Source organism: Saccoglossus kowalevskii, chromosome 6, assembly GCF_978046115.1.
Source record: "Saccoglossus kowalevskii chromosome 6, keSacKowa6.1, whole genome shotgun sequence".
Taxonomy (NCBI): Eukaryota; Metazoa; Hemichordata; class Enteropneusta; family Harrimaniidae; genus Saccoglossus; species Saccoglossus kowalevskii.
In genome coordinates this window covers 567,668-593,610 of record NC_140646.1, presented here as the reverse complement: position 1 = coordinate 593,610, position 25,943 = coordinate 567,668, and the positions used below count along the sequence as shown (strand labels likewise).

General features: G+C 36.6%; 1 protein-coding gene across 5 annotated transcripts in view; it reads left to right on the top strand.

Annotated features, from left to right (window-relative positions):
- The first annotated feature begins 500 nt into the window (after positions 1–500).
- Positions 501–25,943, top strand: part of LOC100377114 (WD repeat-containing protein 97-like) — a 51,481-nt gene continuing 26,038 nt past the window's right edge. For all 5 annotated transcript variants that reach the window (XM_085499933.1, XM_085499931.1, XM_085499930.1 and 2 more), the window contains exons 1-14: positions 501–684; positions 3,175–3,499; positions 4,443–4,715; positions 4,895–5,115; positions 5,732–5,950; positions 12,252–12,380; positions 13,310–13,355; positions 14,350–14,485; positions 15,867–15,968; positions 16,447–16,670; positions 16,906–16,978; positions 20,080–20,262; positions 21,061–21,199; positions 22,100–22,206. In XM_085499933.1, coding sequence (XP_085356059.1) covers positions 3,260–3,499; positions 4,443–4,715; positions 4,895–5,115; positions 5,732–5,950; positions 12,252–12,380; positions 13,310–13,355; positions 14,350–14,485; positions 15,867–15,968; positions 16,447–16,670; positions 16,906–16,978; positions 20,080–20,262; positions 21,061–21,199; positions 22,100–22,206 — 2,092 coding nt within the window. In that variant the 5' untranslated portion in view covers positions 501–684; positions 3,175–3,259. The remainder of the gene's footprint in view (positions 685–3,174; positions 3,500–4,442; positions 4,716–4,894; positions 5,116–5,731; positions 5,951–12,251; positions 12,381–13,309; positions 13,356–14,349; positions 14,486–15,866; positions 15,969–16,446; positions 16,671–16,905; positions 16,979–20,079; positions 20,263–21,060; positions 21,200–22,099; positions 22,207–25,943) is intronic.

The following is a 25,943-nucleotide window of genomic DNA, read 5'->3' as shown; positions in this document are numbered from 1 at the left end:
TTATGGTGCCGCGGTCTTCCGCTAAAACTATTTTGTATGGCGGCCAGAAGGCTACAGAGAAAATTTAGACTTACCGTGAACTTGAGCCCATATATGAAATTAAAAAAAAGTTTTACGGATGGAATACAATATTTTCTCTCGTGTCTGTCACATTGCACGATGAACTTTGAAGGCGACAAGGAGGTGCTTATTACACTCAATTAGAAAGTGGAGCAGGCAGGCACTCTGATTTGATCCACTAGCTTACTGTAAATTAACTCGCGAAAAGGGTCATCTGGGGTCACAGTCCTTCAACGGGAATTCAACAGATGTTCGACAATTTCAATAGTAGATATACATTAAACTAAATTTACTGAATTTGTATTTTGTTGTACGTTTGTTTGAATGATATAATACACCCGAACGATCTTTTTTTTACGTCCAAAACCAAAAAACAAGAAATGATCATCATTGGCCAGGCCACCTAGGGAGTAATATCATTCCCAGAATCCCCTAGGCTTCCATGGTGATAAACAACATGGCGAACGCCATCGTTATTATTTCTTAATTGTTGTTTTTCATCAGGGTTACCTTAAAATACGAGTTGGTTAGTGTATTTATCTCAATGTGAAATACATGCACTTTCTTTTCAGCGTCATAAGGGTTGTTGTGCTCATTTCTGTGAGTCCAGATAACATAGTAAAGGTAATTTAATTTAACATTATTTTTAAAATCTTGGTAAATATTGCTGAGCGAAATTGGACGATTTCGATCCAACTCACACCAAAACCAACTCGCACCAGACCAACTCGCACCAATGCTAACTCTCACCAATGCCAACTCGCATCAAACCAACTCGCCCAAGATCATATTTCTAAGCATTTGTGTGTTTCGCCATGTCCCGGGCTAGGGACGTTTCTTGGATAATAAAAAATGACCTAAAGTAGGCATAGTTAGTCGATGGACGTACTAGAGAGTAATATCAGGGATATCGTATTTTAAGTAAACATTACCAAATGGAGAATTGTTTATTAATGTTTTCTCTAGTGTAGACAAATATATTTGTAGTATTTTAGCTAATTTTGTTTTTCAGATTTTAAAATTATTTTAGATTAGTTGTGATACTGTATGTTTCTTACGTTGGACTTTACTCAAGCATTGTTTTTGTGTACGTTCCAAATAAAATATCCTATCCTATCCTATCCTATCCTAGAGATGGACGCTGCACGGTGTTTACTCGCTTTGATGTATGTGCGTTGCCGCCACCAGATTACTGTTAATCCAGATCGTGTCTGCATAATTTCCTGTCCACAGGGAACGATGACGAACACGCCCGATTATAGCTCGGTTCATCTTCGCTTTGTCCCGAACGCCCCCGACGATCTGTTTACGATCGTCAAGAGAAAACAAAATGGCAATGAACAGGCAACAGAAAGTTTGGTTTCTGTACAAACATGCTCGTAAACTTGCTTAGAACATACGGAATTGCGTTAAACCCTTGATTTACAACTTAACATTGCACCAGCTCATGGGCAAGGTCTGTATTTTTTTTTGACCCAATATAATATGAAATTTAAGATTCGAATCTTGTCATGAAAAATAAAAACTAATATCGGGCGGCAACTCAGCCAAGATGAAAGTACGTCTGCCTATTCATAAATTTAAGATGAGTACAATAGAGAGACAATGCGTCTTATCAGGTGTGAATTACCGTGCAGCGTCCATCTCTAGTACGTCCATGGTAAGTCAGTCGCCGGTACATCCGCCTATGAGTAGTAGGCGAATGTACCGGCGACTGACTAACTATGCCGACCCTACTTTAGGTCATTTTTAAACTCAAAGAAAACGGACTGGCGATTAAAGAATTGCATTTATATTGAATTAATCACGATAAAACGTGAAACTGACTAAAAACCCTACAAGAAGTCCGCCATCGGGGCGCTGACAGGGTGCGTGCGTGGCGGGGGTCGACGACAGAAAACGGAAGGGGGAATACTACTGTAGTACATTCAAAAACTAGTAACATGTTTTTTTTTCAATTTATGTATCTTAACGGGTAAATAATAACGATAGAAATTACATAACATCGGAGTTCTTGAAATTACTAATGGGTAAATAATATATGATAGAAATTACATGGATCGAATCGAATGGAAATGGTATAGTGGCTGGTAATAATAGTGTGTTCAGAACGTTTGGGGTTTGACGTGGTGCGAGTTGGTTTGATGCGAGTTGGCATTGGTGCGAGTTGGCATTGGTGCGAGTTAGCATTGGTATGAGTTGGTCTGGTGCGAGATGGTATGATGCAAGTTAATTTTGGTGCGAGTTGACCTGTAACCAAATTGGACAACTAGTTGTTGTTGTTTATTTGTTTTGTATACAGCTTTAAATGTCGTCCTGTATTTATAATACAAGAAGATTTTCTTATGATTATTGTTGTCGGCGACCTCTTATATAACCTGGTCAGTAAAACAACCGAAACGGCAATGATTTGCCTATAAAAGACATATGATGGGTTGGAATTAGCCCTGAGTACAGTCCTGTAGGTTGGCCTCCTTCCGCTGATCATTTGGGGGCCGAATGATCAGCGGAAGGAGGCCTACCTACAGGACTGTACTCAGGGCTAGGTTGGGGTAGGGATGGGGCATGACCTTTTTTGCAACCTCATTGTTTTTTTCATTTTGATCTATCCTGAGCTGGGGGGGGGGGGGGTTCAGGGTTTGTATTGACTAATGAATTAACTGTCAGAAGAATACTTATTTCACTCTCTTGTCTCCAACTGCTGGACCATGGCCAAATAATTCTGTTTACCTAGGCTATTTTAAATACGGTACCTAGACTTTCCCCCTATTTCAAGGTGTAGCTAATTTAGCAAATACATGTATGTCTATTTGTATTGTTGTGACAGATTTTTGATATTTTAGCTTCAAGCTTCAAACTATTAGAGGCATTCAGAAGAACTCACGTTTACTAGCCAAGAATTAAAAGTATATTCTATTCAGTTTAAACCCAGTGAATATTTAAACTTAACAATAGAATGTATTGTTTCCATAACAAACCTGAATTATAAACCTAGTTGGTATCTCTGCAACATCAAATCTTCTAAACTTGAATGCTGTGAATATTTTCCTTTTGACAGTAATATACATACATGATGTAAGCACTCATTTGCATCTGTTTGCTAATTCATTTCAGGGCTGCATCATATTCTGAATTAACCATGGCATAGGGGGGATAACTGTCACTTTTTTGGCAAAGTGTATCACTGCAATTCTCAGTCATGAGTTTGGAAGAGGTTCGTCATATTTTGGATCCTAATAAAAGGAGGCCTGGCCAGAGAAGTGATGAGACCAAAGCTCAGTATTTCTGGAGAAAACTTCGACAGTGTGTGAGGCCCACAGTGAAGAATGTCTACAAAGCTGACCTGAAAAGTGTTGTCATTGGTCATGGAGTATACCACATGAGGAAAGTCAATCACACCGAGGAGATCACTGAAGTATTATTTCAGAAAGAAGAGAAAGTAAGATATCTTTTTGTACATACATGTATTGTTACAGTCATATTAAATCATATTGCCCCATAAAAATGTAGTGGGCTTTTTCATTTGTACAAATTTAGAATATGTCACTAGATAATTCAAATATAGTGAGTATGTTAGAATGTCACCAGGTAATAACTTGATGAGATAGAATTGATGAATATGTTGTACATAATGTATGTCAGAATTATTCCTGGAGCCAGTGTTCTGTTGACAGAGTGCTCCACTTTCCTATATATCGGGTATACATTTTGTAAATGTACATGTACTCATGATTAGGCTCCAACAAGTTTCTGTTTCTGTCATAATTTTGAGAAAAAAAAAATCAATTTTATAAAAAATTAAAACCATTTTCATGACAATTTTAAAATAAAAAAATAAAAAAAATACACCTGCATAAATTTTGGGAAGCAAATTGACCAGAAATATTCTATCTTCTTGGCCTTGTAACTTCTATAACTCACTGTTTTCCAGTCACTTGTGATCGAATTTGTCCTTCTGTCATTGTCTCAATTCCTGGCTCAGTTGATATAATATCACATTTTTTGAAGAAAATCAACAATTTTCAACACTGTACAAACAAAGAAAAATTCATTCATATATTGAATACAAACAACAAATATTTACTAAAAGAGCTTATCAAATTTATAAAAACAGCAAATACCATTAGAGAAAATGGATCATTAATATTTCTTTACATTATTACATGTAACTGTATTGTACCTAGTAGATTTTAGATATCTAAGTTGATATGTTTATTTTAACACCTTTATTACATTATGTAAACCAAAATAGATATGTAATTCATTCTACATGTATAAGTTGTAATAAAGAACTATCTTATCTTATCTTATCTTATCTTATCTAATAACCTACTTGTTTGATTGTATAATCATTATAATTACAGATTTTTTTGTTCCCATAGGAATATCTTACCATTACCAAAAGTGGTATTAATGTATTTCATATAGATGGACGAAAAAAAGATTTCATCCAACCTGAGCAGGAGTTTGACAGACTGGTCTACGCCCAGGAGGTCAATGAATTTATTGGTTGGTGTTGGGGCGGAGAGGAACTTCTATTACTTTCAGAAGATTTTGAACTTATTTCTATTGGCAAAGTACCACACAAGATATACGCTGTTGTTTACAATGAGCTTTGCAATGAAATTGTCACTACTGGTGAAGGTAATGTCACGGTAAGTAGAAAATTAAGTCAATGTATCGGTTACATTGTGTACATCTATTGTTGTTCTTGTTAACAATTTCTTAGTGGAAAATTATCATAATACAATTTTTTTTTATTTTGATTATTTGAGCTTGGATTTGTATAAAATCTTGACCAAATTTGATTTTGATATGTGTTTTTTTGTTCCAGTCCTGGAGCTTTCGATACGCTGCAAAGCATGTGATACCGAGAAAGATGGCCAAAGCAGGACTAACACCACAGGATATATTCACATTGTTATGTCTGGAGGAAACTGCCAGTAGATCACAGAGAGCATTTGCTGTGTGTGATACCTCAGTGGCAGTGTTTAACCTCCATCAAGGAAAACTTATTTCATACAAGAAAGATTTGCATGTCAGAAGCATCACAAGGTGAGACCAAGGTTATTTTTTCTAATTTTTAGAAACAACTTAAAATTTGACTTTGTCCAATACCCACATGACCTGATCTGATTAATATTTGATGTAGGTAGAGGCTCTGGTTCACCAGCCATTTTTCCTCCGATAGGATAGGATCTGTTAATTGGTGTGGACTTTCCTAGAATGTGTCATATAACATACGTTTTGATTGGTTGCTGATCATACTGATCATAGAAAAGAACCTGAAATGAGATTTTACAGTAATTTTGCTATCAGCAATATTCGTAAAATTAATTAAGTAATTAAGTAGTTTAAATTCCATAAAATTAAGAACAACAAAAAATAGAGGCTATTCCTACATACTGAATTTAAAAAAAAATACCTCTAACTGGATATTGTACTGATGTACTGACTTTATAGTATGCTCAATCTCATATAACAAAGCATTGGGTGAAGGTCACAGGCTTGATAACTCAGGGTTTGTAGTCATAGTATATTGATCAGTTGTTTAGATATTGTAAAGGGATATTTTGGTGTGGCATCGGTAAAGATGAGAAACCTGATATGTATAAAGTAAAACACATATGTGTCATATAACCAGGTATTTCTTCTTTTTCCCCTTCTATAGCTTATTATTCTTCAATCCATTGAAGAATCTGATCACTGCAGCACGTGACGGGTCTATCAAGATGTGGGATGAATCATGGCATCTGAAACTGGTGTTTGTCGGACACAGTGGTGCCATTTCCAGTCTGTCTGTGTATCCATATGGTCCATACATCATGTCGGCATCACATGATTGCACTGTTAGGGTATGGAGTCTGGAAACATGTGATGAAGTGGACTTGTAAGTATGCATTGAATAATCATTTATATACTAGGTATTTAAATATGTGGGGGGAGATTAAGGTTAACCAGTGCTGAGGTGACATTCAAAGTACAAATCGGCGAAAGTTACATGTAATTATTAAAGTAAGAAGAAGAAAAAGTTCATATTTTTGTGCCAGGCACCGGCCATTGAATGTCTCTGTTGTGTCTCTTTACTTTTTTTAGTCCCCGTTCGAACGCAGTACGAAAACAGGGACTTATGTTTTGACCCTTGTGTGTCCGTTCTTCTGTCTGTCCGTGTGTCCGAACCTGTATCTTAAAAATGGCTTGACCAATCATAATCAAACTTCACACATACATCATACATGATAGATGTATTATACATATACACATCAATTTGTTTCACTATCTGATTCAAGATGGCTGAATGGCGGCCATTTTTGTGCTAAAAATTTATCCACCATAGTCTCCTGTCAGTCAAAATGACTATTTTGAACTGTAGGCATTAATCAGCGATTCTGCCAATGACGGAGAGATAGAATCTAGGTCAGGGGAAGCCCCATGACCCCAAGATTCTTTTCCTTTACGTCATGAACCACGGCTGGCCGGCTAATCACTTTGATTTTCTCTCCGTCTCGAATGGAGATGAAATCTAGCGAGCTCTGCCTGGATCGCTTTCATTTTTCCTGTCCGGGTTTCTAGCTTGGGTTGTTGCTGCTGGGCGGCATGCGACATTGTAGCTGGTAGAATAAGATTTTCTTGTCATTTTTACCCTTGTGTCGTTTTCCCCTTTGTGTGTAGTATTTTTCACAACAAAGAAATAAAACCCGGGTGTCGTAGCTTAATCACTTGTTGATTGCGTTACGTCACCTTTTACTACTGTAATTCGCTTCCCTCATGCATGTCGCCTTCATTAGATACTTGATCTACGTATTTAGAAATGAATAGATGTAATGACAACTCCATGACTTGCTGCCATTTTTTGGTCTCCTCGTTTTTGAGTCGACTGTGCAGTGGTTATATTCAGAATTTACCAGCATAGAACCTGCATCCGATATGCTTTTTTTGCCGTGGCTGCGTGCAAGGTTTGGGGTCTTTGCCTTGAAGGCGTGCATTTTTCACTGGAGTTCTGAGGCCTGAGATATTTTTTTTTCAGAGCCATCAAATCGCTGAGACTGACCGTGTCGCTCGTATTTTCACACCAAGGTCGCGCATCCAGTAAAAATCATTTAAAGTGAGTTGCGTGTTTGGCATGAGTGGAAAGTCCTCACACTCGGCTACCAGTGCTTCGCGTACACGGACGTCGAGTAAGAGGCCTGACAGTGGAGGTACCGATAATTTTTCGGTCTCTCCCCGCTGGTCGGAGGACATCCTCACAGTCTGTGTTTTCAAGCGGTGGTTTACCCAATTTTACCGGCTACAGCGAGGCTGTGCCCTTGGAGGTTTTTTCCTCCTATGGGGCCCGTCGCGGGTCCCAATGTGAATCCTTTCTCGCACGGCGCCGGGTTTGCCTTCGAGTTGAGGGCTAAATTGCGTCCCTGGCAGGCCGGGTAGATCAGATGCAGTCGGAGCGAGCTGTCTCCACTGCGGGCCCCCCGGTGGGCAAGCAGGAAGAAACACAAAAGCATTGTTTGCATTAAAACACGTTCCCAGCCGCGGCTCTCCCACTAATTTGGGTTAGGCCGAGGCTCAGGCTAATTGCACTGGGTCTCCTCTGGAGCCTCGGGCACTGAATGCCAATGGGGTGCTGGCAGCCAAGCCTCCGATCTCGGGGCAGGGTTTCAGGGCAGGGCACATGTTGACCCCCCCTACTTTCTCAGCCAGCCAGGGTTCGTTGCGCGGTAATAGTACAACGATGACGAATTTACCCTTGAGTCTGGTCTCTGCTGTGGGTTTTGACTCCCTTCTCACTGACCCACGGGTGTCCCCAGAGGACCCGACCCTGTCATGAGATGCACAGTCGAACACGCTCTCTCTCACATATTTAAAGTGAAAAGGAGACACAGTACGCTCGCGTCGGATACAGCCGGTACCTCAGGCGGTCCCTCAGAGTCTTCAATCCGTAACGACTCAGTGAGCCACACTTTTGGGGGTGATACGCAGTTTCATCGATCTTAGTGATACAATGTAAATACCCCCACCCCTGATCCTAAGGCGACCACTTACAGTTGCTTTAACGCTTATGGGATCACAAAGCAACCCCGTCGGCACGTCTCTCCATGTCCGTCCGAGTGCGGAGTGGGACACAGGGCATGCAAACGGTGTTGATGGCGGACATTGGTCAGCCGCAGAGGAGGTAACGCTTAAGGCCCCTGGGTGGGGTAAAATTGTATGCAACACTTTCCGCTGGACCAAACGCTACCCGGTCGGTGTGGTTTCGGGATCAGTCCTCAAAGTGTGGGATGAGACCAAAATACCCCCAACCGGATCCCAAGGCTTCTTCCCCAGACCCCGGTACCACAAATTTTCCGTTGGGCAGACCGGGTAAAGGAGACAGCCGTGTTCCATGGGCGTTCTCGCCAGCTCAATCTGAAACGATCTATCACGCCCTGAGGGCAGAGTTGCTTGAGCGCATTATTGTGCACGCCCGGGACTCTGAGATCTCAGAGGTGGAATGCACCAGCCTCCTAGACCAGGCGACACTTTTACTGGTGGGCCACCGCACATCTACGTGCGACATCGCCTAGTGTCACCTGGCTCTCTTGGCCAGGGCCACTACTGTGCAACGAGACGCGGCCTTAGACGTGTGTGTTTTCGCCGGCAAGCTGAGTCAGGGGGCACGTCATACCTACGTTTTGAATGGTGGGTACAGCCTCGGAGCTTCAAGTGTAATGAACCAGAGGGTTCAGATCGAATCCGAAAGCGGAGGGCACCCCAGGCACAGAAAATACAGAAAACACGCCCTAGGGCATCATCCGCTAGCCAGAGTCAGCCAGGAGGCAAGCGCAAGCGCGCCCCCAGGGAGGAAAGAGCCAGGTGGTGGCTCCTCACCCTCCTCGGGCAGTCGTCTAATTTTGACAGCCCGGAGGGTCAGGAGGAATAGCTTCTCTGCCCGGTTCGAGCACGGAGTTGCTACCAAACCGTACTAAGGATTCAGAACGGGGTGCCAGGCATATGTCTTTGTGTTGCGGCCCAGGCATGCAGGATAGGCCGGCCTTCCCAACTTCCATAACCAGGTGCGACTGTATTAGAGGTCTATAATACTTTAACTTCCTCGACACAGAGATTGCAGAGACACCAAGTATGAGCGCATGAGGTCTGTGCGATTGCCAACTCACTAGTGCTAGCGTCAGGTGCCCCCCCCCTCGAGCACACACAGAGGGCAGGCTTCTGGAGAACGCAGAAAGTCTTTATCAACTACCACCTAAGAGACACCTAATCCATTGAGGAGGGTCTCTTTAGGTTGGGTACCGTCGTAGCGAGTCAGTCTTGGTTTGCTGACCCAGCCCGAACGACCACAAGGGTCCCTTGCGCATAGGCAATAAGTCAGTCACTGCATTTTTTGCAGACAAATTTCTCTACCATCAGCACTCCCTGGAAGCTCCCAGGGCCCGCTTTTCGGCCTATGTCCTCATGCAGAACTGTTTCGGTCTTTACTTCGAAAGCTTACTACCCCTAGAATTGGGTTGGGGTCTAGCTATCTCGGGCACACCGAACCCTGTCACCGTAGCAGCATTTTGCTCCGGGGACAGCACAGGCAAGGTAAGACACCACTCTTTTTGGGTCTTAACTAAGGTGTTGAGTGATTACTGTAGAGTGTTTCATCCCGGACTGGGAAAAGACTTTCATCATTTTTCTGTTTGCTCAGAAAACTCGCCACCTATCGGCGTCTGACTCTGCCTACAGTTCAAAATAGTCATTTTGACTAACCGGAGTCCAGGTGGGTAATTGAACGTAGTGAATTTAGGCAGAGGGTTCTCCGAACCCGCCTATTCACATAGTTCATACCCACCATAGACTCTGGGTCCCCCCAACCACCCCACTCTTTCCGTAGCGTTGGTCTAAGTCCTTGAGGCGGAGAAAAAGGAACCAGTGGGATTAGCCAGCCGTAATGGCGCGCCATATGGCCTCGGTCACGTGGTACGTGACGTAAGGGAAAAGAATCTTGGGGTCATGGGGCTTCCCCTGACCTAGATTCTATTTCTCCGCCCTTGGCAGAATTGCTGATTAATGCCTGCAGTTCAAAATAGTCATTTTGACTGACCGGAGTCTATGGTGGGTATGAACTATGTGAATAGGCGGGTTTGGAGAACCCTCTGCCTAAATCAAGCATTTCTCGGCTGTTTACAGATGGATTTTTCAGATAAGATTCAAAATGGCCGACTGGTGGCTATTTTGTTTTAATGAATGTGATTCTCGTGCCATATCTTTGACTTGCTTTGACTGATTATGTTCAGATTTTTAATATTCATTATTCATTATGTCATAGATAAACAGATATATTGGTTTGATAATTCTATTCAAAATGGCCAAATGGTGGTCATTCTTCTGCTAAAAAAATCATCAAATATCAAGCATTTATGGATGGATTTCCTTCAAACTTGGTACATACATAAGACATTACGGGTTCCTGATGCATGTTATTTTATTTTTCAGATTGGATTCAAAATGGCTGACTGACAGCCATTTTGTTTTAATGATTGGGCTTCTAGAGCCATATCTCTGACATGCTTTGACTGATTATGTTCAAATTTTATATATTTGTTATACAGCATGTTATAGATATAATATACATGTATTCAAAATGGCTGATTTTGTTTTAATTAATGCTGTTTCAGAGCATTATCTCTCAATATGGACAAGTACTTGTTTGACGATCAGATACAAATGTCAATCACTTTAATGTTAACAATCATCATAATCATATTCCTGACACGGTTATATTCCCGCTATATTAATATAAGCAAAAACTATATATCTTAAATTTGATAACTAACGGGAACTGTGCCATGCATGGCTTGTAATTATAAACAATCATCATAATCATATTCCTGACATGGTTATATTCCCGCTATATTACTATAAGCAAAAACTATATATCTTAAATTCGATAACTAACAGGGACTGTGCCATGCATGACTTGTAATTATAAACAATCATCATAATCATATTCCTGACATGGTTATATTCCCGCTATATTAATATAAGCAAAAACTATATATCTTAAATTCGATAACTAACGGGGACTGTGCCATGCATGGCTTGTAATTATAAACAATCATCATAATCATATTCCTGACATGATTATATTCCCGCTAAATTACTATAAGCAAAAACTATATATCTTAAATTCGATAACTAACGGGGACTGTGCCATGCATGGCTTGTAATTATAAACAATCATCATAATCATATTCCTGACACGGTTATATTCCCGCTATATTACTATAAGCAAAAACTATATATCTTAAATTCGATAACTAACGGGGACTGTGCCATGCATGGCTTGTAATTATAAACAATCATCATAATCATATTCCTGACATGGTTATATTCCCGCTATATTACTATAAGCAAAAACTATATATCTTAAATTCGATAACTAACAGGGACTGTGCCATGCATGACTTGTTTTACATGTAAATTTTGTGCTGATGATAAACATAATGCAAACCACTTAATTTTTGTCACAATTTGTTGGCGCTGCTAGAGATTACAATCATTTTTGAAAGTCTCTGTGAGTCTTCAGGGCACCCACTGCTCAATTTTTTTTTGTTTTCACTGAAACAATTCATGTTGATACTATTTCCCAATATTTTACAACGATAGATGTAGTATCGACCCATCAGGAGAAATGCATTAACTAATATATTGGCATGGTTTTCGACATCACCAAGGATACATTTCATTGCATTCAATGATACGTTGGAATTTGTTATAGTATGATACCACTGTAATGCGCATGACCAGAATTTTGAAATAAAAACACAATCCCAGAAGAGGTGAAAATAGTCCTCTATTACTTCCTTTTTAGTTTGTACTCAAAAATTTTGGCTATAGTTGCCCCAATCTTCTGAAGGAAAATGCAGACTATGAACAGGACTATTTTGTGAATTTGTGATGAAAAGAGAGAACTGGTGGTGAAAAAGATAAAATACTTTATTTTAGCCGGAATTAATTTTCACTGAAAAGGCTTTGGGTGTTTTGTACGTAATTTTATATTATATATATAATTTCCGATTGAAAATAAAATATTTTACAGTACACTATTAAATACATGATACTGGTATACACAGTTGACACTACATGTACATTTTTTATCTTGACCGATGAGTATTACTACTGTTAGTCTATAACAAGTATTCTTTGTATTATTTTAGGATAGAAGCAGATGAGCCGATAGATGGCTTAGGTACTGTCTTACAAGCAGATAATGTACATAGTTTCTCTACATTCGCTGTAGATCTGTGGAGAATACGAGATATACACACAATGCATACTGCTGTAGGGTAGGTAGTATACATACATCTGAATTGTAACTTAATAGATTATAAACTTCATTTGTCAATCAATGAATGTACATCTCCTTCTCATGATTCAGTACTTATTTGACTACTTTAGCTCAATGAGAGATTTCCATGGATTTTCGCAACTTTCAGAAATTGCTGATATTTTGTAACAGTGACAGTTTTCTCAGGTTCTATAAGCAGTAACATCAATAGGTGACTTTCCGTTCAACTGTGAGATCTCGTGTATTGCGTGAAAGACGCGGATTGAACATCTGCAACAAAAATTGAACAATTTGATTTTGAACTGAAATTTCTTTTTTCATATCTCAAAGTCGGAAAGCCAATTTTTGACAGGCAAATATTGCATTTCAATACCATTACTTCGTCTAAATTGACCATCATCAAATACATAGAGCACATTATTAAGCGTGGAAGTATCCCCTTAAAATACTTTAATTTTGCGTTTGTCAAATTTTGTCATTTTTGGTAAAAAATTATATTATCAACGTTTTCTAGACATTTACACGCTTTTATACTTGCTATGTTCTTTGATACTTACCGGTAGTATTTTGTGATGATACTGGTATTTTTATATAAATTTTTCGTTTTTAGCAAATATATTGTTATCATTTTATCATATTTACTGCTTCCTGAAAACTAACAGTCTGATTGCTTTGATACTTGAAATGTATCTCTGATATTTGTAATCCAATAATAACAATTGCCATGGCAACAACAACCATATAAACTGCTATGGTTGTGGTATGAAGATGAAAAATATTGTGATAGCAATAATCTTTAGCTTATAACTCATCGCACACAACATTATCTACTTTTGTAGACAGTAAGACAATTTACTGAGACAGTGGACAAATATTGACCATGATGTGTTTTTTTTTGTGAGATTATCTTGTTTTCATTTTTTATAGACATAAGGTGGATAGAATTAAACTAACTGAAAGACCAGAGTATGAGGTATGATGTCTATTTTCACATTATTTTTTATTTTATATCAACAAACGTAATGATTATTTTTTATTAATAGTTAAAAGACAGCTACAAGGATTAAACGGTAAACTGCCATTTATATCGTCTGAGTTGCCATACTTTAACGAAGTATTAAGTGACCACATCGCAGGTTGCGTCTTATCACTGTGTACTTGTGTTACGCTACTTCTTTTGTATAGGACAATGTGCCAATGTCCTGTAGAAATTGCACCTGATTCATGTACAAATCATAGTGTTGCATTCAACCACAAAACCACCGGCTTATTCAGTAGAATGACCATGCATCCACCCAGATCGTCGATCAATCAATTTTTTAATAGTGATGGAAAAGTTGTACTCTCCACTTGGATCATGTGAGAACAAGATCATTCTGAAAAACAGTCCTACTTAAACGGGTGTTGTTGAGAACAAAGAAACTAGTAAATGGGTCCTGTTTAGAACAAAAAGAAGAGTACTTTCCTAGTGAACGCTGAATGAAAACAATAGACACAAACCAAAAAGTATTATATCTGTTATCCATCTTTCTATACATTGATAATGATCACCCCGACTGTCTAGTTACCAGATTCGTGTTTTGGCTTCATACACCTGCAATTATATCTCATGTACCTTTTCCCCACCCTACTAGCCTGCTGGCTATTTACATATATGGAAAGAACACAACAGTCAACGCAGCAAAGTCTGTTTATATATACCGGGTATAAAACACTTCACACATAATTTAGAAATTATAATATACATGTGTAGGTTCGAGTTTGAGAAACATCTCAGTTATTCTAATTTTGCAGCCAGTACTGAACTTGATCATGATTCAGTGAAAAAACATTAGGGAACAAAAAGCCCCAAGTAAATCATTTTACAACTATTTGTTAACAGTGGCTACTAGTACTAGTACAGTGTGTCCTGTCATCCAATACTTCACTCCTATAATGCATTAAATCATACTTTATTTTATTTTTAGTTCCCACCACGTGCTTTGTTAATTAGTCGAGATGCTACAGCACGAATCATATCACCTGCCAACGGTAATGTTATCACCTCATTGATTATCAACCCAAGAATTGGAATCAAAGATGCCATATACGCACAGGCAGAAGGTAGGAATGATTACAAGATATAAGAACAACACACAGTGTGACTGTAGAATTTACAGTCGTTATTGTATTAATTTTTATTGTGTAATGAAGTTTCTTTGTATTTCATCCATAGCATTCTAAATCAGTAGATACAATTGAGTTTTGATCTGCTGTAATGGAAGATTTGTTTCTTCCCTTGTGAGTTTATCAAGTGTGTCATCATCATGTTGACACATTGCGAACCTAACCCACTTCTATCCATATGTTATACATGACATGGATTTTAACTTAACATTATTGAATTTGAAATGACGTATTCCTCCTGTAATATCTGTGTGGTCCTATTGTTTAAGCTGCGGTAATAATCCGCATTATTCAATCCAAACCAGGCAATATCGTTTTATCTGATGTTATTTATTGGCACAGAGTGATACACCAAGTGATACACCAAATCACTTTGTAATAATGCATGTGAGCATTGTGGATATTGACAACAGAAACAACGATCAACAAAAACAGATTCTTAAAATTGAAGTGAGCGAACGTGCTATGAATGTGTCTTGGGCTATTCCATTTTCTATTGTGAACATTTTAAAAAATTAATATTCTAATTTACGTATTACTATGAGAAATTACCAAATATTTTACATTCTCTAGTTTTAATATCTACATGTATTTTGATTCAGTGTGGATGGTTTATAAATTTACTTGCTGTAAAATTGCGCATATGATACTGAGGTCATTCACGGCTATTACCAGAGATTACATGTATAACTACATGTATACATCTAGCATCGAAAAAATAGAATTTACAATTTCATAAAAAGCTGTAACTATATTCATTCCAAAATATGTGCATCATTCAAACTTTCAAATTTTCCCTTACTTGTAGCAAACTACACCACCAATGTTGACACGTTAAAAATTTGAATTCAAACTCCTTTCTTTGTTTACATCAGGTGCTAGCATGTGACAAAAATAGAATCCAGTCACTAAATGCAAATGTTCACACAGTGCGAAACATTCATTGTCATTTCAAGCTGTTATCTTTCATTAAAATATTACTACTGCAAAATCTGTATTAGAAGCCTCAGTTTGGGATGCAGTTTCTATTAGAACATCCACACATATAAGAAATTGTCATTTTTTGGTTGTCATTTGTTCAAAAAGAATGAGTATGAATGGGATGCGACTTCTAATAAAGATTTTACCGTATAAGCAGGAAAAGATGTATAATAATATTCTGGCAGTACAGGAACGCATTGACCTTGACTACATGGTGGTTGATTAACACACTGTACTGCCTTTGTGCATATGTTGCGCTATTCTCGTAAAATCAGTATTGATATTTTTTCGAATATGTGCATGTAGCCAATAACTATTCACTTTCATTTGAATCCAGATACGGTGTTTGCTGCCCTGAAGAATGGTGATATGGTGAGGGCTAGTGCTAAAACTAATCCTTGTACCATCCAACACACATGGAAAGGCAGTGAGAAAGATGGTAAGAATCATACAATGAATGGGCCAGCACTTTGTGGTGATTCAGATTACTGCTGAATGCAATTCTAGTATTTTTATATAACAAAAATTGAAATTCTTTAACGATATTTCTGGTCTGGGTATTGGGGTGTTCACATTTTGCCTTCCAGATTTGTGTGCGTTTGACAACAAATGCATGAAACAGATGCAGCTTGTCATTATAACCAGAGTACATACAATGTGTATTATACCAGTAGCCATGAATAATGCTGTTCTACAGCTTCTTACCAACCTGTCACTGTGAATGTGCAAACAAATGTATTGGAAAGCATTTAATTTTCATGATTTTCGTTATTCGTAAAGACACTCATTGCTACAAAATATACTGGAGATAACATTTTAACTGATTGACAAATTTGTCTCTAGCGAAATTAGAGCACTTAACAGTATATCGTCCCATTGTTGACTGAAAAAAAAAACTTTTTCTCTCTTCGTAATAGAAAAGAAACATATGAACTGTCTGTGTCTGTATGAATACATAGTAGAAAGCACTATGTCTGAGGATGTGTGGAAAGGATTGATGAGGAGCAGTAAAGCGGCCATTAGTTCATCCGGTAAACCGCAACTAAGAGGATCGGACCGGACGCTGGTGATTGGTGGGCGAAAAGATGGATATATAGCGGTACTACATTGGAAAACTATGAAAGTTGCGTATAAAATAGAGGTGAGATTGGGTGATATATAATGATGAATTTTCAATTTTCACATTCAACTTAAAAAAAACTTATACTACGGGTAGTACTGTAAACCATATGGCTGCCAAACCAATTCTACAGAACCCAGAATTTTTTTTTTATTATTACCTTCCTCAAGATTTTTATTCCAAAGTTAATTATTGTAACTTATGTAGCAGTTATTAACTATCAGTAATATCATACCATATTTATTGTTCAATGCAGGCCCATGGTTATAAAGGTGTTATTGGTCTAATTGCTAATTCCAAAGACGATCAGTTGATATCAGCTGGATTAGGTAAGTGAACACTATGATTATTACATATGCCCCAATATTGTATTTATGCTCTGTTAGAAGTGCACCAAAAATTGCATTTTGTACACTGGATCATTATATTATAAGATTATTACCAAAAGTATGCACAAAGACAGTACAGCAGGAGTATTGATTGACACGCAGTGGAGGTCGGTGTGCGGCGTATTGTCAGAGTGCTTACTTTGAGGTATTCTTGTAATAACCTTGTTAAGTCCCCGTTCGGACGGAGTCCAAAAAACCGGGACTTGTGTTTTGACCTCTGTGCGCCTGTTCGTGCGTCCGGACCTGTATCTTAGAAATGCCTGGACCAATCACAATCAAACTTCACACATACATCATACATGATATTATACATATGCACGTCAATTTGTTTCTTGATCTGATTCAAGATGGCCAAATGGCAGCCATTTTTGTGCTAAAAATTATCAAAATCAAGCATTTTTCGGCTGTTTACAGATGGATTTTGTTTGAAATTGGTATATACGTTGGACATTATAGGACCTTGATGTACATCATTTTGTTTTTCAGATACATGTAAGATTCAAAATGGCCGACTGGCAGCCATTTTGTTTTAATGAATGTGGTTCTAGTGCCATATCTCTGACTTGCTTAAACTGATTATGTTAAAATTTTAAATATTCATTATACATGTATACAAAATGGCTGATTTTGTTTTAATTATTGCTGTTCCAGAGCAATATCTCTCAATCATCGTTTGATGATCAGATACAAATGTCAATCATTTTAATGTTAAACAATCATAATCATATTCCTGACATGTTTATGTTCCAGCTATATTGCTATAAACAAAACTATATATCTTAAATTCGATAACTAACGGGGACTGTGCCATGCATGGCTTGTTATTATACATCTTTTCCTTCCAAGGATACACCATGGGAATGCCAAAATCCAAAATGTTTAAAACAGAATCAGCGACTGGAACTTCTTTGTGTTGAATCCGTTCAAACTCTGGTGGCAGCCTCATGTTTGTTTTTAATATTAGAGAACGCTTACGTGCGTAATCATTCCATATTTGGAATTCGCATTTTCTAATATGGTAGGATGAAAATACCCCTAAAATACCGCAAAACTCTGGCGCAAAATTATGGCGTTGCGGTGACAGATATCATTTATTACCGTATGACCATAGACATACCTCTATTAATCACATAAAAATGCATGCACTACTACTGGTAATAGAGCAAATGTGGTACATGTATATGTGAATTTAGATGTGTGACTATTGTTAAATTGTGCTGTTTTGTCATGTTTGAAAGCTCTTGAATAAATGAATGAATTGTGTGATATTTCCTGTTCATCAGTTGTGCATGTTCAAATGCATTTATGTGTGGTGGTGTGTAACAAGTGCTTTTATTGGCATTTATAGCAATTGATGTTATAAATGTAATAATAAAAAGCTATAAACAAAATAAACTATTTTAAATGTGGAGACAAATCAGACAACACTACCCCGGTATATAAGATTGAGTTGATCAGTCAAACATCAAATCACTCCCTCACACATATATATATATTTCCTACCTATATTTTGGTGTGAAATTTTTCATCTTTTTTTTTTTTTATATGAGTTTAGTTTTTTACCAAATGAATATAATTTTGTATATTGGTATCAGGTCTTGATAAAAATAAAAAATTATGCAGGTTGATTTTGTAATTAGAGCTTGTGTCCGCTGTTCACTAAATACCTTATGTAGATCAGTTGAGCAGTTAGACACAATCGGTTAATTAATAAACTCCACAATTAAGTTTTACTGTTACATATGATAGACATTCATAATAGTTTACATGTCTTATTACATACTCTACATGCTTCTATAGATAATGACAAATCATACAGTAAGTACGGTGACTAGAGATGAAGTCACACAACAAGTTTACTTTATTCTGTGTGACAAACTAAACACTGCATGTATACGCAGCTCAGTCGTATGTATTCATTGATTTTCTAAAAAAAATTATGCATGCATCTATTTCTTCAGGTGCTAGTGTTAACAAAGCATATTATGGAAACTGTTTTTGATATTTTTTTTTAAATCTGTCTTAATTTTTCCTGGGTGGATTTTGCACTGAATTTCCTAAATAAATACCCTGAGGCTTGACCCCACATGTATTTTCCCAGAGTTAGCTTTCATTCAGTTGTGTGCTGTGTTGTACTAAGTATTGATCATCTCTCTCTCTCTCTCTCCTCTTTATTATTGTTCATGTACATTCCCTTCTCAATTCAGACAATGAATCATCAACCAGTAAGTATCTATACTCCATGGTACATGTATGTAATGATTCCGTGCAATGTACCATCCATTAGGTAATAGTGTGTGGTATTCCTTCCTGCACGATTACCCAGTATGATGTCATATTTCCATTGCTATACATCTATGTGTGTGATCCCTGTCTTAGTAGAAAGTTCTAACATGCGTCATTCTGTTTGAAGAGATTTGCACTGAATTAAAAATTTAATCCAAGTTTTATCATATTTCTATTTATACATGTATATGGGTACATGAAAAAGTCATGGTGTATGCGTTAGAAGTGCACATAAACCCAAAATAGCATTCATTGTTTGCTGAATCATTAAAATATGACCTATTTAGACATTTATGCAAGCGCATGAACTACTAATAGAACAAAATTTCATTTTCTACACTCTATATTGATATTATTAGAATAAAGAACGGTCTGTAGTAATATTTGAGGCACAATTAGAGATCATCATCCTTTTAAATACATTATTATACATCTTATTATTGTTATAAATCCTATAAATTTTCAAAGAATTCAATTTAAATGATTTTCCAATGAAATGACATTATTCCATCATATAGCAGGAATTCCCTTTCATAAAACTTGCCATGTGTTCATTAACATTCTCAGTTGGAGCAAAACTTAAATCAAGTTCTCATGCTGCTGAAATGACAGTTTGAGTAGCTTCTGTAAAAACTATTATACCCCATATTAGTTCTAAATTCAAGTTCCTTCCAGTAGACGTTTCTTTTGGCAAACCAATTGAAAAGTAAAATTCTGAATACTTCTTCTAATATACAGTATATTTCATCTCCTAGATAACGTGATCAAAGTATGGCGAGTGTTTCCATTTTCTCAAGAGTCTCTGGCCCCCTTGATGTCTTTCTACTGTGCCAATACTCCACTACACATGTCTGTTATGAGAGGTAACCTAATGGTTGCATTTCAAGAAGCATCCTCTGCCACTTATAGCATTGTCAAGTATGATATACTGTCCAAGAGTAAGTATACATAATCTAGTAGTGTACTGTGAACACATTAATTATTCGCTCGTTTTTAATTTCAAAATTTTTCACTGATAAGTAAAATTCACTGAATTAAATTCCTGTGAACATGTAAAATAGAATTGTTTCTCTGCCAAGTCTGCGAACTTAAAACCCAGAATTGCTTGAAGCATCGAAATAATGAAATTAAACACCAATGACAATAATGGCAGATCTACAAAGCTACAATGTATATGTCATCACACTTGTTCTCATTTTGTGTGCTTGCGCAATGATGGGTTGGGAAAAACTTTCCATTCACATCTGAAGATAAAATAACAGTATTGTTTATTTGTACAGACAATGTTGTCACAGCAGATTGCAAACTAGTACTGATCAGTGAGTGACATTTGTTACCAGACATTAACATGCTGGTTGACAAAAATGTAAACACATGTCTGGTGGATCAGTGCTGCAGAATTTAATAACAATTTTAGTGGAGATATTTTCATGTGACCTTATAGAAAAATCAACGTTTTGTTTGTCACAGAACATTAAAAATTGAAATTGTTTCTGGTCAAGACAGATGATGGAAGTTGTTTCATAAAATACTTAACAGATTCAGATATCATTGTTAATGAGCCTATAGTGGAAAAGCCTAACATTAGGACTGTGTGGTTACTGTAAACCACTTGACTTGAAATTTTGTAGCAGTGAAAATTTCTCTGGGGTCCTACAACATAGAGTGTCAGTGTCTTTTGCAAAATTTTGTCTTCACAAAAGCCATAAAATCATCAATTATTGTTACATTTACAGGTCGTTTTGATCACAGTCCGGATGAGGACCATATAGATGATGTGAATGCAATGAGTTGCTGTGCACGTATGCGAATTACAGCATCAGCCAGCAGTGATGGCACTGTCAGAATATGGAATGAAGCTAACAGACTCATAAGGTAGATATAATAGATAACTCAGTTTATATATAATACTTAATCTTAGATCAATCCCCAGTAAATTGTGAAGACTTCATTCACACTCTCAGCTGACTTCATTCACGCTCTCAGCTGACTTCATTCACGCTCTCAGCGATGTGCTACATTCATCTAAAAACTGCATATCAAGGATGAGCTTAATTAAATCTAAACTTTGACAAGCATTGCACTCACTAGTAACTATTTGCATTTATGTGAGGTATTATGAGGTTATCATATGTTATCACTTGTAGAGCTGGTTGATACAAGTGATGTCATGAGTTAGTGTTATTGACATACGTAAGCTAGAAAAATTGCTAAAAAACCAGCCATATTAAAAAGTAGATGTCTTCCATGACCTTTTCATACATTTCATTTTGATTAAACTGAAGGTTCTTACATGTATTCCTACAAAAAATACCTACATGTACAATGTATTAAGTTAACTGGATTTAAGGGCAAACAAGGCCTCCTAACTCAGTGTCTAATATTTACAATTCTAGCACTGCAGGTAATTTCCTATTACCCATCCACACCACAATTTATGGTGTATATATTGGTCAGGAAGATGATTTGCTTGCAAAGTGGAAATGTAACTTTAATTTCATTTGAAATCTTTGACACAAAGTCACAGTGACCTTCAAAAAAAATGCACTTGAAACATTAAAAATTGATATCAGCGAAAAAAAATATGGTTTACAATTAATGTTATTATTGATATTTTGTTACCAGATTGATGTTTGCTGCACATCGGTTTATACTCTTGACTGTTTTGCAGTCTCCTTGTAATATCTACGCAGTACAAATAATATATCTTTTGTAAACATTTTTGTATTGCGTTTTTGCATATGGTGATAAATATTATTATCTCTCTAATTTCAGGATCATTAAACTGAATGCGACCCCATTAAGTGTGTGCTTCTGTAGCCAGAAAGGTGATTTGTTGGTTGGTATTGGTAAACATTTACATAAGATAGAACATCAGAAATGTAAGTACTGCAGCAGTTATTATCATTTCAATTAATGTTCACACAAAAACTAGGTCTGTTTTACATTACAGTGAATTTCATGAAGGCATGAATGTTTTTTATATAAAATATTTATAAATGTATTATTATAAATTTCAAATGATTACTTCAGTTCAGTTAATTTTATTTAATCTTGGTAGCCCCTTAAGTAGCTAGTATTTTTTACAAGGAGGCCAAGAGATGGTTGAAAGCAACTCACAATATCTTAGTGAATGCTTACCATTTTTATATAATAAAATAATAGTAAATCTTCCAAAAATTGAAAGAAACCCACACCAAATCCATTCTCTGAACCTCTTTCCATAGTTCTTTGAGCATATATATATTACGGTGGCCCATATATACAATTGGTCCGCTACATGAAAGTCAGTCGGCTATTTGAAAATTGCTCCGCTACATGAAAATCGGTCGGCTACTTGAAAATTGCTCGGCTACTTGAAAACTGCTCCGCTACATGAAAATCGCTCCACTACTTGAAAAATTCGGTCGGCTACTTGAAAATCGCGTCGCTATATATATATATATATATATATCCTCTATCTAGAACATCGCGTGTATGTGGCGAGGTAACCTTCGACCTGCAGATATGACCCGGAAGTACAACATGCAATGTATACCATTGCTTGTGTATGCTTACGAAGTCGGGTAAACAACGTATTCATCTGTTTGTTAAATAAAATGAAGTCAACCAACCTGTATACTTGAAACATCATATTTGCATGTGTTGATTGTATTAGCATGCTGACTCTAGGCTTTGAATGTAAACAGGTTACACGTCAGTGCGCCATTCTAACCCTATACAACCACAAATTGTTACAACTCGTTACTAAAATCTACTGTACCGTGTATCACGTTTACATCACTACAAATCAGTTTCATGGCTTTACTACTACTAAGTTTAGCTTTTATTCACCTATAAAACGAGCGTCTTGCTGTCAACATATATCAGAGGGTGGGCGAGGGGGATAGCTGATACAGGTTACAAAAAATTAAAAAGGCATTTTACGTTTTTACAAGAAATAAAATGAAAATTCCATGTATAGTGAAAATGGGTTTTTACACTTTACGAAGATAAAACAAATTCATAATTACATTTTACAGTTATTTTCATAAATTTGATTTAAGAGCCAAAGAATATCACACATAGAATAACCTCCGGTGAATGCGTTCTGCTGTGAATCAGGCCAGGAATTAATGTCGAACGTTAACGTGCAATATTAGTTCCGGTTTGATATATTTTCCGGTGTTCTACTAAGAACAATGCTTGACGAGGACACTTGCACACCGCATTAAATAAAGTGTAGATAACATTGCGTACATGTCATTGTAAAAGTCAGAATATTTAGAACATCGTGTTAACTTCCGTCGAACGTCACGCTAACTCGCTCATTGTTTTAGCAAATGAGCATACAAATTAAATATGCATCTAATAATAATAATAATAATAATAATTCACTAAACAAACTACAGTGAGTTGTTCAAATTCTATAGTCGTATACAATAATAATCATGATATAATCTGTTCAGATATAGAGGTAAGAAATGGATCTTTTGACAAGTTATTAAAATAATATTATAGTGACAAATAAAAATCTGATGCCAGACAAAACATCAGAAATATAATATACGAGGCGAAACAATGATCATCATTGTCTGTTGTAAGGATTAGCTTTTAAACTTAACAATTGTTTAATTTCATTATGTTATTGACGAAATAACTATAAATTATAACAAGTTTTGTATTTGCGACTTGAATACTAATAATTTTTACTGAATACTAATAATAATATACTACTACCTTGAATGGGTCTCTCTCAGATTTTGTGTCAATATTGTATTTTTTTTTATATTTTGGGTAATTTATGTCAAAACTGCTATTTCCGACGACTTCTTGAAAACTACCAGCTCAATTCATTTGATACATGGTTTGTAGGTATCTTGTGTTAATCTCTATTAGATATGTTCTTTTTGTGACGATATCAACTATTCTCAATTCTTAGCAATTATTTTTCCATGTTTGGAAAAATAAAATTATACGTGAGCATGCTTGACACTGGCATGTATGTGGAATCATCAATAAACGGGAGCTAGAAGAAAAAACTTTTTTCACATTTTATTTTAGTAAAACAATAGAATAGTTGAATTACAAAAACAATGCGACACGTATTATGTACAACGCCAGGCAAAATAATATTAATCATTTATAATCCTTAAGTAAATAACACATCTGGTGTTTACACAAGCAAAGGTGCTCGCTAGGTTGTTGTATTTTGTTTATAAATGTACTATTTGTATTTACTGATAGTTTTACGAAAATAGTTTCAAACACAGTCTTTGCTGTTATATACATTTATTTAGATTTTGGATTACTAAATATATAAAACTGCATAGATTCAATCTCAGACTAGTAATACTAGTCTGAGATTCAATCAACAAGATATAAAACACGTGTGTGGCCGAAACTACCTACATTCGAGATATACGTTACAATTTAGCCATCTGCCGTCGATGCATCAACAGCAGAACGTTTATTTTCATTGAACACTGCACATTATTTACGAGAATCCACTACACCGCGAAGAAAATTCAAGAACTGCATTGCGCTTGTGCGACGACCTCACCCGGAAGTTTTAGCGCACGGAAAATTCTTCGCATGACACCGGGCTTCAAATGAGGAATTACAAGTTTGTAATTTCGTACGAATTACAACATTTAATGTGGAAAATGGTTCATACACTTACACAAAATAAGATTTGTGTATGAATTACGAAAGAATAGGATAGCTGAATACGTTTTACACCTTGCTCATGTCTACGAAATTACGTTTTTTTATTTTTTAAATTACATTATTACGAAAAATAAAAACAATTGATTACAGCTTACGAAAATACCCCTTGCCGACCGTCATATCACATGATTCGCAACTACGGGTTGTAAATCGGGCACACTAATGTTTATGACTTATTTAAAAAATCGGTGTGATTGTCAAAGCTGAGGTGATAGAACGGTCAACCAAACTAATTGCACAAACAAACAATATGTTATCTGAAATAATTGAAATGTGTGCAATTTTGGCGCAACACACAAAGCTTACCTACATGCTATGAGGACATTTTCAACAATTTGGTCTACCATCATGTTGTGAATATATTGTGCACACATGATCTCTAAAATTTAAAAGAAAGCGAAAAACGACAAGAAAAAATCTCGCTCATAAAGCCCATGCACATATCATGGCTGATGTTTGGTCTATAATGAGGTATACTCAATCATAATTTGATCACCTTCAAATGATCTATGACGAGGTATAGATTTGTTTAAAACAGCCTTATTATTGGAGCTATAAAAATATGTCCTATAACGTCAGTAACTTGGTGCTCCGGTACAACATGCCCAATTGAGACGAGTCGTAGTTACATGACGCAATATTTTCCAATAAACACTATGTGGTATAAACAAAATATTTCTATATGAACTATAATAATGATTTGTAATACTCAAGAATGGACGAAAACTAATCATGTACTTCGGATATTAAAAACGATGACAGAATCTCAATTGCCAAAACGGATATATGCGTAGATCAACTTGGTATTTGAGTACTAGATAGATGAAGTTGAATGACATCGTATTATAATAGTAGAAACAAACCAGTTGACGATTCAAAACCACGTGAACACGTGTATCCCTCCTCCGGT